Source organism: Hipposideros armiger, unplaced genomic scaffold, assembly GCF_001890085.2.
Source record: "Hipposideros armiger isolate ML-2016 unplaced genomic scaffold, ASM189008v1 scaffold_109, whole genome shotgun sequence".
Taxonomy (NCBI): Eukaryota; Metazoa; Chordata; class Mammalia; order Chiroptera; family Hipposideridae; genus Hipposideros; species Hipposideros armiger.
In genome coordinates, this window is record NW_017731459.1 from 3,460,693 (window position 1) to 3,478,421 (window position 17,729).

The window sequence follows — 17,729 nt, forward strand, 5'->3', positions numbered from 1 at the left end:
TCATGACTTTTCCGACAACCCAATATATACTTACCTCCTTTTAAGCACTTCTGTATTCAAATTTGCTTAAATGTCCTAAGAATTTTTTTTATTACAAGTAATTCTATGGGGCCAGGAAGAAAAGTTGACTGTTTTTTAGTTCAAGAATGCCCTCTTCTGTTGATGTAGTGAAATGCAGCTTCTTTACTAAATGATACATGGGGGGCTTTCTACTTCTGATTCTGTGATACCACTTTGTTTCAAAAGAGCCTTTATGATTTCTTTCTTCCTTTTCTTTATTCACCAAGCTTCAAAAAGATACCTCCTCCTTCTAAGCGCTACTCCTGTGATCCTGGGAGAATCCTACAATGTCTGTGTTCTCCCACTACCAGGATCCTCCTATGTGGTAGGGCCAGTAAGGTTTGATATCTGATAGGGCAAGTACCCCCTCCCTTTACTTCAACAGTTTCTGGCTCATTGTTCTTCCAGATTTTAGAATCAGCTTGACAAGTGCCACAAGAAACCCTGTTGGAGACATGATTATATTGTTGTATTACTTTGGAAAGATTGGACATCTTTATGATACTGAATCTTCCTGTTCATGAACACGAAATAATTCTGCATTTATTTTGGTATTCTTCTATATAATGCCTCATAAAATGTATTACTTTCCCCCCAAAGCTTTTCATTTTCTTTGTTTTGTTTTTGTTTGATTTGGTTTATTCCTACATACCTCAAAATATTTGTTATTATTAAACATAATTTTTTTTTTTTTTTTTAGTTATAAAACTTGATTGAAAGACATTTAAAAAGGCATAAGTAAATGGACATACTACATTCCTGGGTAAGAAGACAATATTACAAAGCTCTCAGTTCTCTCCAAATTCATCTATAGATTCAGTACATTGCCTTTTTTTTGAGGTATAATTGACATACAGTGTTACATTATGTTACTTAAGTTCAGTTGTACAACATAATGGTTCAATATTTGTATATATTGAAATATGATAACCACAATTAGCCTAATTAACATTTATCACCATAGTTACAAAATTTTTGTTGTTGTGATATTAGTGAGATCATACAGTATTTGTCTTTTCTGTTTGACTTTTTTCACTTAGCATAATGCCCTCAAAGTCCATCAACATAGTGGGGTTTTTTTTAAGTTAAAATTTCTAACTTTGTTACTAATGCACAGAAATGAAATTGAATTTTGTATTTTGATTATGTAGCTAGTTACCTTGCTAAAATTTAATTTTTTAATGATTTTACTATATATAAATTTGGGTTTTTTATCTACACCACGAGGCCAAAATAGAGCTAGCAGGCCAAAGCTGGCCTTGCTATCTGGTTTTATAAATAAAGATTTATTGGGATGCAGCCACACCATTCATTTGTGAAGAGTTGAGTAGTTTCAGCAGAAACCACATGGCCCATGAAGCCTAAAATATTTGTTATCTGGCCTTTTACAGAAAAAGTTTGCCCAACCCCTGATTTAGACATCTTTAAGTAATGGTGGTTTGTTTTCTTCATTTTCAGTGCATTTTACTTTTTTCAACTTGTATTCTTTTTTTTTCTTTTTCTTTTTTTTTTAAGATTTTTATTGGGGCATGGGAACAGCGCTGGGGAATTGGGGGAAGGGGAACAGACAAGTTGCTGTCCTTTTGTTCTTCAGTCTAGTTGTGGAGGACGTTGCTTCACTGGCCCAAGTTGGCACCATCATTGTGCTCTTCCCAGGCGAGGCAGATCAGTCGCCGGCTTCTGCACGGCTGCTCACTGCGGCTGCTGGCCGCTCACGCTGGCTGCTGGTACACACGGTAGCCCATGGCAACCCACGGCAGCAGGGGCTGCAGCCTACGCCGTCGCCGGTGACTCACGGCAGCCCAGCTCCAGGTTGAGCTTCAACTTGTATTCTTAAAAATTAGTTGTGCTAGGTATACAATTATAGATTGATACCATTTTTCTTCTTTCAAAACTTGAAAGATACTAAAATACCCTCTCTGAATCCCACTGTTGCTTGTGAGAAGTTTGTTGTTCCTTTCTAGGTGATCTCTTCTTTCTCTGATGTCTATCTCTTCGAAGAGTCTTTGGTGTTATGCAGCTACACCGCCAAGTACTAGGTGGATTTCTTTTTATTTATCCTGCTTGGGCTACTTGGTGCATCCTGAGTCTACAGGTTACTGGTTTTCATGAATCTAGAAAGTTCACAATCATTACCTCTTTTTAAATATTGTCTTTCTTCCAATCTCTCTTTTCTATCTTTGAGGTACTCCAATTATATATAATACTTTCTCATGCTATCCTCCTTATCTCTTTATATTTTTCCATTTCCCTATTTTTTCTTTGCCACATTCTCGGTAATTTATTTAGGTGTATCTTCCAGCTCTCTATTTCTTCTGTTTAACCTTTCAGTCAAGGTGTTTTCTTTTTATTTCAACAATTGTACTATTTACGTCATTCCATTGTCCCCAAAATTCATTTGTTAATTCCTAATACCTTTTGTTGATTGGCATTTTTATGATTTTGTTCACATTATTTCTTTAAATGTTATATGAACATTCGTTCTGTAGTCTAACTAGACATTTCTAACATCTGCAGTCCTAAAATCTATTATTTGTTTCCTGTGACTCTTAGTTCATAACAGTTTGCGTTCTTGTATATTTGAACTTTTATTGTGAGCTCCTTGCTTGAACTTAATTGGTGTGAGTCCCTTTGGTTCTTAATTGGGGATTCTGTAAGTTTTCCTCAGAGAAGATTTATTCCTGCTCAAAACTGGTAAATCGCCAATCAGGATACCCTTTAGCCTCTTCTAGGTCTTCTTTCAATTGGAATTCTAGGTTACTCTAATCCCACCTGTTGGCTGGGGATTCCACTTCTGGATGGGAAGAGCTGCAAAGTCACATTGTAAAATGAGCATTCAAGAATGAGAGGAATTGTTAATAGCTATTTTTGCTAACAGTCTACTGCAGTTTTGTCTCTGACTACAATTACTCACATGGCTCCCACATTACAAATTGCATTCATGGACATTTCCCGAAAGAAATTCTCATCCTAATTGTAGCATGAGGCTCAGAGTCCATGATCGTGTTATCTGCATCATGTTCTGATGCCTGTGAGGGTTCTCTGGTGTGGCTCCTTTCCATCCAGAGACCTGTGAACTAAAAAGATATCTTACTTACACCCGGCACACAATATACAGGGCAGGATAACCATAGTAGACACTCCCGTTCAAAAAGGGGAGCAATAGGAAGTTCACAGTAGTAAGTTTTTAGCAATTTTGAAATCCAGCAGGAACCTGTTGTCAGGTTCCCTTACTTCATGGGTCGTGAATGTTCCTTGCTGAGGGTTCCATTCTCTTTTTGGTTGTGGTTCTCTACACCAGTGTTTTCCCCTGCTTTTGGTTCTACCCCTTGAAATCTGTCCTTCTTTTACACAAAAATGTCCTTTTATTCAACTGAGTATCTTTTTCAACATATTTCCCTTAGAAAGTTAGGGGTGGATCTGGAAGGCTTTTTTCTTAAACTTTCTTTGTAGTGTACTTTCGTTAGTGTAACTCTTTAAAAATTATGGATTTTGTATGAATTTCTTTGGGTTTCACATCATATTTACCGCCATGTTGTTTCTTCATCGTTTGTCTTCCTCCTCTGTCCTAGTCTAGCATGAAAAGAACCTGCCCCTCTCCACCTCTGAGACTTTGTTCTCTTTGCTCCTATATCTGAAACATACTACTTTACCCTTTGGCCTCATTCACCTTTGTATCCAGCACTTCACCTTGTTAGCAGTTAAGGAGTAAGTAGGATGAAGTATTCTCTTTATACTTAAACCTTTTAAAGTAATATTTGCAAATTTCTGAGGATGCCTACTTTAGCCAATTTAGCACACTAGAAACCCTGTATCTGTGGAATGACCTCACACACACACACACACACACACACACACACACAACCGAAGTGATCACCAGCTTAGGATAAGTTCTAGAGTAAGGATCAGCAAACAGTAGTCCACAGGCCAAATCCAGTCAACTGTCTATTTTTGTTTCACCCATGAGCTAGGAATATTTTTTTACATTTTAAAATTTTTATATGAAATTCAAATTTCAATGTCCATAAATTGCACTTTATTGGAATACAACCTTTCTTATTCATTTACATATTGTCTGTGGCTGCATTCATGCTACAATGGCAGAATTGAGTAATTGCAACAGAAACGATATGGCCCAAAAAATAAAATATTTACTATCTGGCCCTTTACAGAAAAAATTACTGACCTCTGTTTTAGAGTGGTTAGACACCTGGGCAAAGCTTGTCTGTTCTGTCTTAACCCCTTTATTTCTTCTAGTGTGATTGTTGACCTGGTTATGTTTGAAAGAGTTTTAGTCAAGTTGGAAGCCAACATTGCTCACCCCTTCAGCCCAGCCTCTATTTGTGCTCCTGCTCTCAAACATATTATCTAAATACATCTCCCCTTGGTATGCACACTTGTTCTCCTTTTCTTGCAATAATATTTGACAGGAAGGTCCAGTACTTTTTTTGTCTCTCCTATGGTATCCATTCTCCTTGCTGGTACTAAGAGTATTTTATAGTATTTTTTAGGTGAACTTTAAAGCTGTATCAAAGTGGAATGATGATTGTGAGATGAAACAGTTCATTCAACAGATTATTCTCCTATGCAGGGATCCTTTTTTCTGCTTGGTTGACCAGATAAAACCAAGGTGAAGGGAAACATTAGGCAAACTAGAATTTTAAAAGGTTTACTTGCAATACATACAGGACAAAAGCAAGGCTGGAATGGGGAGTTCCTCTGTCTTACACTATTCACCTATTCACACACCCAATACACTCCCATCTGCAGCGGCTCTTATACAAAGTGATTCTCAAAGGTAAGAGTGAAGTAGATTGGGATCAACTTTTCAAACCATGCAAGTTCTTGCCAAATTGGTAATACTCGTGTCTAGGTTTACAGACCTACTTGTCACATGTGAGGTAGTCACAGTGCTGAATTTAGTGATATTTGTAGCCTTTCATCTGTGCACCTTTTTGGGGGACTTTTAAAAGCCATTTAATTTATACTCCCTCTCCCCTCCCCACTAGTTTATGGCACTACTCGTAAGACAGAACTTACTGGATAATCAAGGTAGAATGATTAGCGTGAATTGTGACTTTCAAAGTTACACTTTTCTATGTATGTCCTTAGTCAATGGCGCATTTTTTCTGGCCTTATTTGGGATTTATTCAGATGCTGTGCATTCCCTCAAAGGGTATTGACGTGGTGCTGTTGGCGGGTGGGTAAACGTTGGTGAAGTTCACATTCTGTTCTATGTGTGATACCTCTTGTAAACTATATATACTCTACAGCAGCTCTTCATACTGATCTCCCCTTTGCCTTTTCCATTCCTCTGTCAAGTCGTCTTCTCCTCCATGTCCAATGCTCTGAGGTTGTTAACTGACTGCTCTGGTGCATCTGTGCAGGTTTCTACCAGTCGAAGTATATACTTTCCAGGAGTCAGTTGTTTGTTCTCAAACATGCGTAAGGTTGCTCTTATTGCTGTGACAAAGTAATTTGCAAGAAGTGGTGTATAAGTGAACAAAATATATTAAGGAATGTGGAAAGAAAGTTGTTTTTATGAAAACTGTGTTAAATGTTCAGAAACTACTTGATAAGGACAAGTCCCTAAAAAAATTTCTGTTCAGTGGCCTGTACTAGACAACTGTGGAAGATTGGGAAGAAATTGTAAAAATCTAGGCTTCTGGGTACCCACTGTCAAAAACAAACCCCGGGCCGGCCGAGTGGCGCATTGGTTAAGAACTGGCTTGGAACACCAGAGGGCCCTGGTTCGGTTCCCACATATGAGGGCCAGTGACACTGCCCTCTACCAAAAAAAAACAAAAAAAAACCATATTAAGATTTGTAAATTAATGTAGTATGTTACAAGATGTTAATATGGATAGGTGTCTTCTTTTTTGTTTCTTTGCTTTAACGGATTATTTTCAGTTAATCAGTTACTAGGAATGATCATAGGGATGGAGTTGAGAGTTTTGTTTCCTTGGATTCTTTTCAATATTTAGGGAATAACTAATTTATTTACTCTTGTAATTGAATTTCTTATAGCAAGCACACGTTCACTTCTCTTTTAGTTTATTAAATTGTCACTGCTTTTAATTTGCAGTATTATATTGCCTTGCAACTTCGTTATGCTGTTCTGTGGTCCATCTCCTATTGCTATTAAAACTCATAACGATCTTTAAAGGTTTTGGGTTTTTTTTTAAGATGAGGAGCTTCCTATATACCTTTGGAAATCCTGAGTATTTTTTTTTAATTAGGATGATGCTAACTTAATATCCAGTTATTTTAATTTTTTAATTGGAGATTTATTTTTTAAATCAGTTGTCCCTTGGGGTGTACATCTTGTGTTGTTGAAATCCATTTCGTGTGTGAATTCTTACCATGAAGAAATAAATATATATAGTTAGAAACTAAGTACACCCTGTATCACCCAAGGGTTTAGTCAGGAGACAGAAACCACAACAGAGAATTTAATATAAAAAATTGTTAAATGGGTATTAATGAATAAAGAATGCAAAAAGGGAACGCTTAAGTATCATGGAGGTAGCGATTACAGTATATACCTCCTACCCTTAGAGCTGGAGAAACAAAATGAGTTTTAAAGTTTTAAAATTATTAAAACTTAGAGGTTTAAAGGAGGGGCCCTGCAGAGCCTTGACTCAGACCTCTGAGGAGGGAGTACTAGCTGGCTGATGTCGGTTTAGTGACTTTTAGAAAAACTGCGAAGTGGAACCAGGCTGCTCCTGAACCCAGGGCCCTGCAGGAGTTGCTAGGGTTTTGCTGACAAGAACAGGAAGCAGTTAGGAAGGAATAGATGCTTTCTTCCTGCAGCTTCCAGTCTCTCTCCAGCACCCCCCATGACAGAGTTGAATAGGAAAGCACTAGAAATAGTAGAAAAATTATTTGCTTAATCCTAGGACTTGCACCACAGAATATAATAGAGTGGCTTTGGAGCCAAAAGACAAGAGCTTAATTACTGGCTCTGAACAACTGCCTATTAAGTTAACTTTTTTATTGCCTGTGTGCAGTAAAGGAAGATTTCTTTGCATATTTAAATTTAATCTCAAGACTCGTTTTTTTCACATTTGCTTTTCTGCATTACTTATTTGCCATCATTTATTGACATTTTGTGCCGTTTGAAATTGCTGTTCAGCTTGTAAATGTTTATCTGTTAGCCTGCACCCTGTACTTCTTGTGTCCTTGCTATTGCATTGAATGAGGGAAGGAGAACTCTGTTCCTAGTTTGGATTTTACTACCAAACTAGCCTAGTATCGTATGGAGAATTAATCAGCTATTCAGTACCTTGACTTTTCTGAAAGTTGGAGATTTTTTTGATACATTTTTATGAAATGGAATGTCTGTCAAAATTATTCCTTGGTTGGTATCAAAATAATTATATTTTTCATATTGTCCTTGATGAATGCTTAAAATGCTTAAAAATAAACTTTAAAAAGTAAATTTCCTTTTAATTAGCAGGTGCTTCAAAGGAAGGAGGTGCTGGAGCAGTTGATGAAGATGATTTTATAAAAGCTTTTACAGATGTCCCTTCTATTCAGGTAAAGATACCAGTGTAGTGGTACTCCCTATGAATGTTGCCTATATACCTGTTCATAGAATTTTCTATTTTTGTCCCTGAAAAAATTTTTTTCCTTAACTGACTATGTAAAAATAAAATACTTGAGTTAGTACTATTAAGATATCATTTGTAGGTACGATTAGATTTTCATGTGATTTTTCAGTGAGGCCGAAATAAAATTGAATCCATATTATTGAATCATATTACATTACAATGTCCAGCTACATCCACTTTTCTTTATAGGTGCTTGAGCTACAACATTCATCCTTTATTTCCCCTCCTAGCTCTTTGTTTACTTCATGTCTGTCTTCTTTATAAGCACATCCTTCTCTACTTAGCTACTGAATATTGGGATTTCTTAAGGCAGCGGTTCTCAACCTTCCTAATGCCACGACCCCTTAATACAGTTCCTCATGTTGTGGTGACCCCCAACCATAAAATTATTTTCGTTGCTACTCTATAACTGTAATTTTGCTACTGTTATGAATCGTAATGTAAATATCTTTTTGTTTTCCGATGGTCTTAGGCGACCCCTGTGAAAGGGTCATTCGACCCCCAAAGGGGTCGCGACCCACAGGTTGAGAACCGCTGTCTTAAAGGTTAGTTCTGGGCCCTCTCTCACTCTCCACTTCTTACTAAGTCACTTCCTTCAAACCCATGGCTTCAGTTTTTGCCTTTACATAGATAATGCACAGGTTTTTATCCCTAAGTCAGACCTCAGACCTCTTTGAGCATCAAAATAATTTCTCCACTGACTAACATCTCCTCTTAGATGTCTCAGAGGCATCTCAAATTCAACCTGTCTGAAATTGGACTCATGACCTTCCCCTTACAAACCTACTCTTCCGGTGTTTTTTATATGTGGAAACCACTACTTAATCAGTTACAAAAGTCAGAAACCTAGGAATCAATCATTCTGTTGTAACAGATTCTTCCTTTGTTGTCTTCAAACTTCTTTTGCTTGTATACCCGCTAAAAGAATGTTTTAAATAATTATGTACCTCCTCACCAAAGTAAGGAGTTGACCCTTTTTTAAGTTGACCCTTTTTTCCTTGTTGGGGGAGAGGGGAGTCTTAGTATATTCCAGATTAATGCATCATAATAATATTAGGAATGGTATAGGGACCAGCCTTTCTTCTGAAATATGGCAGGAGGACTATTGTGAAGGGGAGGTGGGAGGTAGGAAACAAGTAGCTCAGAAACGTTCAGGAATCATTCCCTAACAGGATGCCATCTCGTTCCCCTTACCTCTTCAGCTTGTCTTATGTCTTGCTCCTCTTTGTACTCTTGTTTTGGGGGTGGGGTGGTTTGTTTTGTTTTGTTTTTTAAGTAAAAGGGAAATTTAGTGGCTGTTCAAAGTGAAATATAAAAATAGGGCTGTTTTGTTGAAGGTATCTGTTTGATACGACTCAGATGGTATCACTAGGACCCTGTTTCTCTCCATTTCTCATTGCTGGATTCCTCTGCATTGCCTTCCCTCATGGTCAGCACCATGGCTGCAGCTGTTCGAGCCTCACACTCTAACCACCCTCTTCCTCTTTTCTGGCTGATCCTATAAAACTTGTGAGATTCACTCTGATGGAACTGATTTAGGTCACATTCCCACCTTGAACCTTGACTGTGATGTAGAGAAATTCTATGTACTGATTGACTTAAGCCTGGGTCACTGACTCTTCCTCTGTCCCCTTTGCACTTTTTGTTCCTGTACTCTGGCCTTCATTCAGTTGCTTTCTGTCACAGAGCCTGTACTCATGCTCCTTCTTCCAGGCAAGGCTAATCTCCACCTGCCTAATGATGTTCCACTCATCCTTTAGCCCTCAGTTCAAGCTTGACTTTCCTAACACTAGTTCAAACCTCCAATTGTATACAGACTGTCATAGCACTGTTAACTCTCCTTGGTGGTACTTTCTGCTTGCAATTTCATTTTTTATGTATCATTTGATTATTTCTTTTTTTCTCTCCCTGGCTATATTATAAGCTCCATAAGGCAAAAAACATGCCTGTTTTTGCTCACTGTAGTATCCTTAGTGCCTAACATAATACATTCCTGTTATGTGAATATTTGTTAAGTGAATAAAAGGATAGTGGTGTTTTGCAAATGGTTGGCTCCAGAGGAAACAAAGCATATAGCTATCCTGGCCATGGTGTAACAATGGCGTGGGGGCGGAGGCAGGGAGAGGGGAGAGACTAACTTAAAACATGTCCTTTTGCAATATTGTATAATAAGTATGTGAATGTATAGGTAGGTATGTTATATACCCAAAGTCGTTTTGAGAAATTAGGCCTCTTTTTATTCATTAGAATATTATATTTGCATCTTGTTTTTAAATGACAAAGCATTTTAAACATATATTTGAAGTTACTCATGAATGGAGAAGTAGCATAAGGGAAACAAGTAAGGAAGACAAATTAAAGCATTTTATTTTATTATTGTCTATAGTGTATTTCTATTCTCCATTCATAATGGTGCGAAAATGGGAAATAAGTAACCTTGTTACTTGAAAGATTATCTAAACATCAGGGCATAATTTTGACATTGCTTATGGTAAGAAATATTAATGTTATAATATTGCATCTTTTCTTCAAGATCTATTCTAGTCGAGAACTTGAAGAAACATTAAATAAAATCAGGGAAATTTTGTCAGACGACAAACATGACTGGGATCAGCGTGCCAATGCGGTAAGTTTTTTATTTTTTATTTCTTATTTCTTATCCCTCTCCTCTTTATTTCAATGTTCTTTTTAAAAAACATTGGAAATTCAGTAATAGTAATATCTGGTATTTCAGATATTTATGAAATAGGGTCTGATAGGTAACATTTCTTTCTGGCAAATACACTGAGATGATAGGCATTTCTGATTTAAGAGTCAGTTTGTATTGTTTTGCTACCTCACTCATTTGTGAATCTCGCCACATGTGCTATTTGTCTGACCAGGAAATTGTGAGCTTCACTGATGCTTCAGGGCCATGGCCTCTCTGTGGGGGCTACATTGTTGTTCATCAATACTGTTCTCATTTCTTATAAGGTTTACCAGTAAAGCAGTTCACTTTGCCTGCACGCTCAGTATTTTCATATATTGACATAAATTCACAGCAGTATGTCCATTTGTCTGGCTTTTTTCTCTTTCCTTTTTTTATTATTTTTTTCTTTTTTTCTTTTTGGCTTTTTTCTCTTTTTTTTATCATATATCTCTCTCTTAATGTGATAAATATTTTTCACCCATGATTTTAAGAAAAGATCTGGTATCCTTGAATTACGAATATTTTATTTAGCCTAAATTCCTTGAGAAAATATTTGATAATTTTTAAAATGATAATGGCATTAACAAAGGACTAGATATTTTATAGTTTGTGAATTTGTCAAATTTACATCTGAGGTACCAAATGCAAATGTACCTCAGTGTCCTCAAGAAGACAGAGAAGTGATTCCATTTGAAGACTGTTCTGCTCTGAGAGCTCCCAATTTCCATTTTGATTAATAAATTAAATATGACCTTTTGACAAATTGGCCTTTATGACACTATGCACAAAAGGTAATTTTTCAGCTTCTCTTCTCTTTGATAGGAAGTCTGCATATTTTGAAATATTGAAATATTTTAACAGAGAATATGTTGTTCCAGATTTGTAAATAGGGTTCACTATTTTTTCTTCAACTCTGAGATTAATCCAATATAAGAAAGATCTCTGTCACAGGTTATCTATGGAGAAACATAACAAATTAAATGTCAATATATAACACAAACTTTGTACTTGAGATTTTTCTGTTTTACCTTGCAACAATTCGTTTAGAAATACTTTTAATGTTTCTAATTAGAAAAGTGATACAGGTTCACTGCAGTAAATGAAACAGTCCAGATTATTTTTTTAAAGTTAATAGCTCACTCCTTATTAAGGAAACAAATATTCTCATTTTGTATTATATTTTTTCTATATATATGTATTCAAACATATGTAACAAGATGAACAGTATTTTCCCCTACCTCTTTTGTAAAAACAAATGAGATCATACTAGATATATTACTTAGTAACTTGTGCATTTTTATTTAACAAATCATGCCCATTTGGAACATTTGGTATAGGTGTCAGGCATATAATAGTTGCTTAGATATTTATTGAATGCAAATCAATATGTATATATATATTCCTCAGCTAAAAAGTACCATGTAATTTATTAAACCATTTCCCACTTGATAGACTTAACTTTCTTTTTCTATTTTAACAATATTGCAGTAAACATCCTCACACACATTTATAACAATGGTGTTTTTATTTTTCTAGGTTAAATTTTTTAAACTGGGGTTGTAGGGTAAAGACTAGATACGATTTTGTTTCAGTAGATGTTGCCAAAATATTTCCAACTAAGGTGTTAGTCATTCACAGTCTTAGAGTAATAACATCTGTTTTCTTTCTGGTACTTGATGCTCTTGCATTTTCATAATTTTTGCTAACCTGATGGAGGAAAATGAGGGGTCTTTGTTGTTATTTGCATTTGCTTATCACTAGTAAGATTGGGCACATTTTCATATATTTGTTTTGCCCAGTTTAATATTGAGTTAATTTGTCATTTAAAAAATTTTATTCTCATTGTGTATTGTGCTTATATGTTGCAGGTAATTTTTTCTTATATTAAATGATTTTTGTTTTGTTTTTAGTTGATCTTATGTAGATGCCTTCTGGTTTCTCTTCTGCTTGATAGCTTCCCTTCCCTATACACCCTAAGATTATGTACCTGTTCTTTCAAATGTTTTTTATTCTTTCTGTTGTTCTGATTGGGTGTTTTCTGCTACCTTATCTTCCAAATCGCTGATTCGATCCTCAGCTTCATGTAACCTGCTGTTAATTTCTTCTAGTGTATTCTTCATTTTAGTTATTGTACTCTTTATTTCTGGTTGATTTTTCTTTTTTATGGTTTCTATGCCCTTCTTTATGCTTGCTGTCTTTTTGTTGAAGTTCTCACTAAGTTGTTTGAGCATTCTTATAACCAGTGTTTTGAACTCTGTCTCTGGTAGGTTGGTTGCCTCCATTTCATTTAGTTCTTTTTCTGGAGTTTTCTCCTGTTCTTTTATTTGGGACATGTTTCTTTGTTTCCTTATTTTGTCTGCCTCTCTGTGTTTGTTTCTGTGTATTAGGTAGGTCTCCTATGTCTCTCAGTCTTCACTGGATGGCCTTATGTAGTGGGTCCTATATGGTCCAGTAGCGCAGTCTCCCTGATCAGCTGCGCTATGTGTTATAGAAGTGTCACTTGTGTGTGTTGTATGTATCCTCCTGTTGTAGTTGAGCCTTCATTGCTTTTGGCGTGTCAATGGGCGGGATTGACTTTCAGGCTGTGAAAACTGGCTATGCCCATAGCGTATGAGCTGCTGTGTGGGGGCTGATTCCTTGGAGAGGGATTCACCCCAGTGGGTGCTTGTTCTTGTTGAGACTACCCTTTGGGTGTGCCGCTTGTGAAGCGAATCAGGTGGTGCTCTGTTTTGATTTGAAGCCAGCTTCCAGGTGTGTTGTTTCTGCTGCCTCTTGGGAGGGGCTTCTATGCTGGCCAAGTTCAGCTGTTGCCTGTGACCAGCCCAGGGCTACCTGCTATGAACTCCAGAGCTATATGTGGTTGGTTGCTGCCTGTGCTGGACCTGGAGGCGTGTGAGGGTGGGCACACTGTGAACCAAGGCCAGCTGCCACCAGTATCAGGCCTGGATAGCTTGGGAAAAAGGCCTAGGTCACCTCTAGGCCTGTTGCCACCTGCCCATAGGCTCAGCCACTGAAAGAGCCTCCTTAGGTTCACAGGGCAGAGGCTGGTTGCCATGGTGCGTGCTGACTGCAAGTTGGGTGGGGTGGGGTTCCAGGAAATCACAGAGGCGGGGGAGGTGGTGTTCATAAGGTTAATGCACATTCACTTCTTGGGCCAGTGCTGAGCCTGTGTCCATTCCACAAAATGCCCAGAGATGGCTGAGGCCAGCTGCCACTTGCCTTGGCCCACAAATTTCTGAGAGCTGTCTAAGACAGGCTACATCATGAGCCAGAGCTGACTGCCTGCCACTGAAAGTGTCCCAGGTGGCTGCACATCCACCATGAGCCATGTGCTGCTGGAAAAGCCTCCTGCCGTGTGTGGGGTGAGGCTGGCAGCCCAGCGTTTGAGAGTGCCTCAGTGATGCTTCAAGAGCTGGGCGGGAGGGAGTCCCAGGGAATCACCAGGGTGGGGCGTGTGGAGTTCTCCAGGCCAATGTGGTATCAGATTTAGCCATGTGGGGGTGGGCTTAACACAGGAAAGATGGTGCCTGCCTTAGGGCTACACATGAGGCAGGCTATACACAGGGATATTGACTGCTGGCCCTCTAGCCCTCTTCTTGAAGCCACACAGCTCAGTCTTTCCCTGTATGTCTCTGATGCCTCTGGAGTTGTTGCCCCTCCGCTGGAGCCCAGGGTGAATACTGCGAGCAAGTGAGTCTGTGCGCAGGCCCTTTAAGAGGATGTCTGGGTTTCCAACCGCCTTCTGTCTCATCAGGATGGGCAGAATCCTCGCTGGTTTTCATAGCCAATGTTGTGGGAACTCCTCTACCTGGCACTGGACCCCTGGACAGGGGGTCCTCTGCCACCGAGATACCCCTTCTGATACTCAACTCCTACTCGTGGGTTTGGGGTCAGCCCGTTTAGTGTCTCCGCCCCTCAAATTTTTCTAATATTCATAGTATTTTATTTTTATGCTTTTTAATCTTTATTTGATTTAATTTTAAAAATGTCTTAAAAATTTTAGAAAACCTCACTTTAATGTGAAATTACACATAATAGATATGATAGGTAAACTTTTAGCTTCTGAATATGTGTGAGAGTAGATGTGCACCTGTGGGTAACTCTTTTGATTGATGAAATTTTATTAGGCATATCTATTGTTTACATGGGAAAACGTTTTGACAATCCTATACTAAAAAGTATGCTAAAGTTTTGAAATAGGGAGAAAGCTGTTTGTTTCACAAAGTAAATGTGATAATGTTAAAATAGTGACATGGTGGTGGCGTAATGTTTGGTCCTTCTGCTTCTGTATTTATGCTTATGGATGAAATATAGTTTCCAAAATTTGGCCCTTTTAAAAATAGGCTCCTTAATAGATAGTGGTAATAGTTGCACAACATTTTGAATGTACTTAATGCCACTGAGTTGTATACTTTAAAATGATTAAAATGGTAAATTTTACGTTAATGGGTGTTTTAGCACAATAAAAAAGGACTTTCTTAAAACTTTATAATTGACTTATCTATTCATACATTACATATCGGTTATGCATATATCTAATCCTATAATGATCTTTCAGAAAGCTGGGCGTTTTTTTTGGTTTGCATGTTTAAGATACATTTAATGCTGTTAAAATGTCTGATAATATTTGTATAAAAATAATGAAGTGTTATTTTGTAAATTTTGTTCAAATAATGATGTTCAGGTAGCTTTTTTTCTTACACTGCCACTTTTTTGTCGTTAATGAAAATTCTCTTTATTTCAGCTTAAGAAAATTCGATCATTGCTTGTTGCTGGAGCTGCACAATATGATTGCTTTTTTCAACATTTACGCTTGTTGGATGGAGCACTTAAACTTTCAGCTAAGGATCTTAGATCCCAGGTGGTTAGGGAAGCTTGCATTACTGTAGCGTAAGTATATTCTTTCTATGATAAGTATTTTTTATGAATGAATTTCGTACTCATTGATTCAGGGCTCAATAAGTAAAGCAGTAGCAGGGTAACCCAAAAGCATATATATGACTCAAAAATCATTTTATTATACATAAGGATTTAATTTGTGTGATTAAAACTTTTTATTTATTTATTTTTTTTAAATGATTTTTATTGGAGAATTGGGGGAAGGGGAACAGACAAGTTGCTATCCTTTTGTTCTTCAGTCTAGTTGTGGAGGACGTTGCTTCACTGGCCCAAGCTGGCACCATCATTGCGCTCTTTCCAGGCAAGGCAGATCAGTTGCCGGCTTCTGGATGGCCGCTCACGCTGGCTGCTGGCTACACACGGTAGCCCACGGCAACCCACTGCAGCAGGGGCTGCAGCCTATGCTGTCGCTGGCGACCCACGGCTGCCCAGCTCCAGGTTGAGCCATTGTTCAGCATCTTAGCTGTGGAGGGCAGTGTCACTGGCCCTCATATTTGGGATCCGAACCGGGGTCCTCTGGCATCCCAAGCCAGCTCTTAACCAATGCGCCACTTGTCTGGCCCAAATAAATAAATAAATAAATAAATAAATAAATAAAAATTTTTTTCTTAACAGCACTTTATACCAATCTTAAAATCTGTTTATATGTCTGAAAGTCTAATAGTTGATTTTTGGTCACTAGCTCTATGAGTATAAGCAGAAAGTGAATGGGTCTGAGAACTGGCTAGATGCAATTTCTCTTTATTAATTTGGATGTTAAGCTCTCTGTTTCTGATACTTCAGCAATTATCCTGGGATTGTAACATGGATCATTAACTTATCAAAATCTAAAACTGTAGATTTATGTTCTTCCAAAATTCAAGGGTGGTAGAACACTTAAATTCCTTTTGACACTACTCCCCACCTGAATAATTTTGTTGTATATTTTGCTGTATAAGCATTTCTTTTAAGATAGGAAACACAAAGATGCCTATTATTCATATTTCTAATCATGATTGAATCAAATGTTCTTGTCAGAAAATGAAAAAAAAATAACCCAGGATATAAAACTATGAGGATTCAAGAAAAGAAACAAACTCTCTTTATTAACAGATGATATAATTATCCATGCAAAAAACTCCAAGAATCTATAATAAATCATTATAATTAAGGGGCTTTAGCAAGATTGCTAGATACAAGTCAGTATACCAACATACCAAAAATAATTGAATAGCTCTTGATTGCAAAACAAAACAAAAATGTAACCTTGAAAAATATTTTAGGATGAAAATTCTGCTCTGGCCATGATGCAATACTTACTGGTACAGGACTAGCCCTCTGACAGGAAACTGAACAAAATATGTAAAACAACTATTTATAGATAATGGACAGCAGACAGAGCAGAATGTGATTTCTTGTAAGAAAAAAATCAGTTGAGCAGTATGGTCAGCACAGTTTTGACTTGGAGGCACTTTCTGGACCGTGGTGAAAGTAGGGAAAACCCAGGCAGAGCAAGGCAATCTCATTGAGTTGAGAAGAACAAACAGAGATTGGAGTTTCTGAAGGGTGAAGTGCCTCAAATTTACAGCATGGGAGAGGAGAGGAGAGATGCACATAAAAAGAGCTATAGAAATCTGCATGGGGTGGGGATCCCATGAGTCTAGCCCAATAATAATTTATACTTATGAAAGGTACAACTCCCTGCATACCGGAAAGAACTACTGGAAGCTATAAAGAAAGCAACAATTCCCAGAGTTTATATGGACTGGGAGGAGTTCAAGTTGTGACGATCCAAAATAGAGAAACCTTGTGTACACCCAGCCCGTTCAGTAGAGACCCCAGAAAGGCCACTGTATAAGAATAGTACTAAACTAGCTTTAAAGTAAGGCTACTCTAGACCCTGCCCTTCTCGGTAAGCTTATAAAGATGAAAATGATTCAATTCCCAGCTGCATTTCCTGCCCACCAGAACAAAACTTACACTCTTTCAAGGAAGACGACAACATCCAGGGACACCAAGCACCTCCCCGCCTCTGATTTAGAGGTTCCCTTTTACCTGTGAGTTTAGACAATTGGAAAACAAAGTGTAATTGAACACTAGTAAATAAGTCTGAGTCTATCTTTGAACCAAAAAAGAACCTGAATTTTTGGATCTAACTGTATCACAACCTTGTATTTGAAGTAAGATAAATATATAGAAATTACCCAATACTGCAAACTTTGTCAGAACTGTTGAGTGATTACAACATATTTCCTAAATGTTTTAACTAAAATTGTACAATTAAAAGCTGAGTTAGTTTTTTAACTACAAATTTGTGAAGACAGGACAGATGTCCGTAGGATCACTCAACTAACTAGTGTCTGATAGAGTTGTATTGTCAATCAAGAATTCTGAAATCCAGGGCCGGCCGAGTGGCGCGATGGTTAAGAACTGGCTTGGGATGCCAGAGGGCCCCAGTTCGGATCCCACATATGAGGGCCAGTGACACT

At 37.7% G+C, this 17,729-nt stretch overlaps 1 protein-coding gene across 29 annotated transcripts in view; it reads left to right on the forward strand.

Moving 5' to 3' along the window:
* The window catches only part of CLASP2 (cytoplasmic linker associated protein 2), a 157,188-nt gene that overhangs the window by 54,291 nt on the left and 85,168 nt on the right, over positions 1 to 17,729 (forward strand). For 18 of the 29 annotated variants that reach the window (XM_019647191.1, XM_019647193.1, XM_019647196.1 and 15 more), the window contains 3 exons: positions 7,517 to 7,599; positions 10,207 to 10,299; positions 15,107 to 15,252. In XM_019647191.1, the coding sequence (XP_019502736.1) occupies positions 7,517 to 7,599; positions 10,207 to 10,299; positions 15,107 to 15,252 (322 nt within the window). The remainder of the gene's footprint in view (positions 1 to 7,516; positions 7,600 to 10,206; positions 10,300 to 15,106; positions 15,253 to 17,729) is intronic. The other 11 variants (XM_019647192.1, XM_019647202.1, XM_019647205.1 and 8 more) reach the window with 1 other exon arrangement.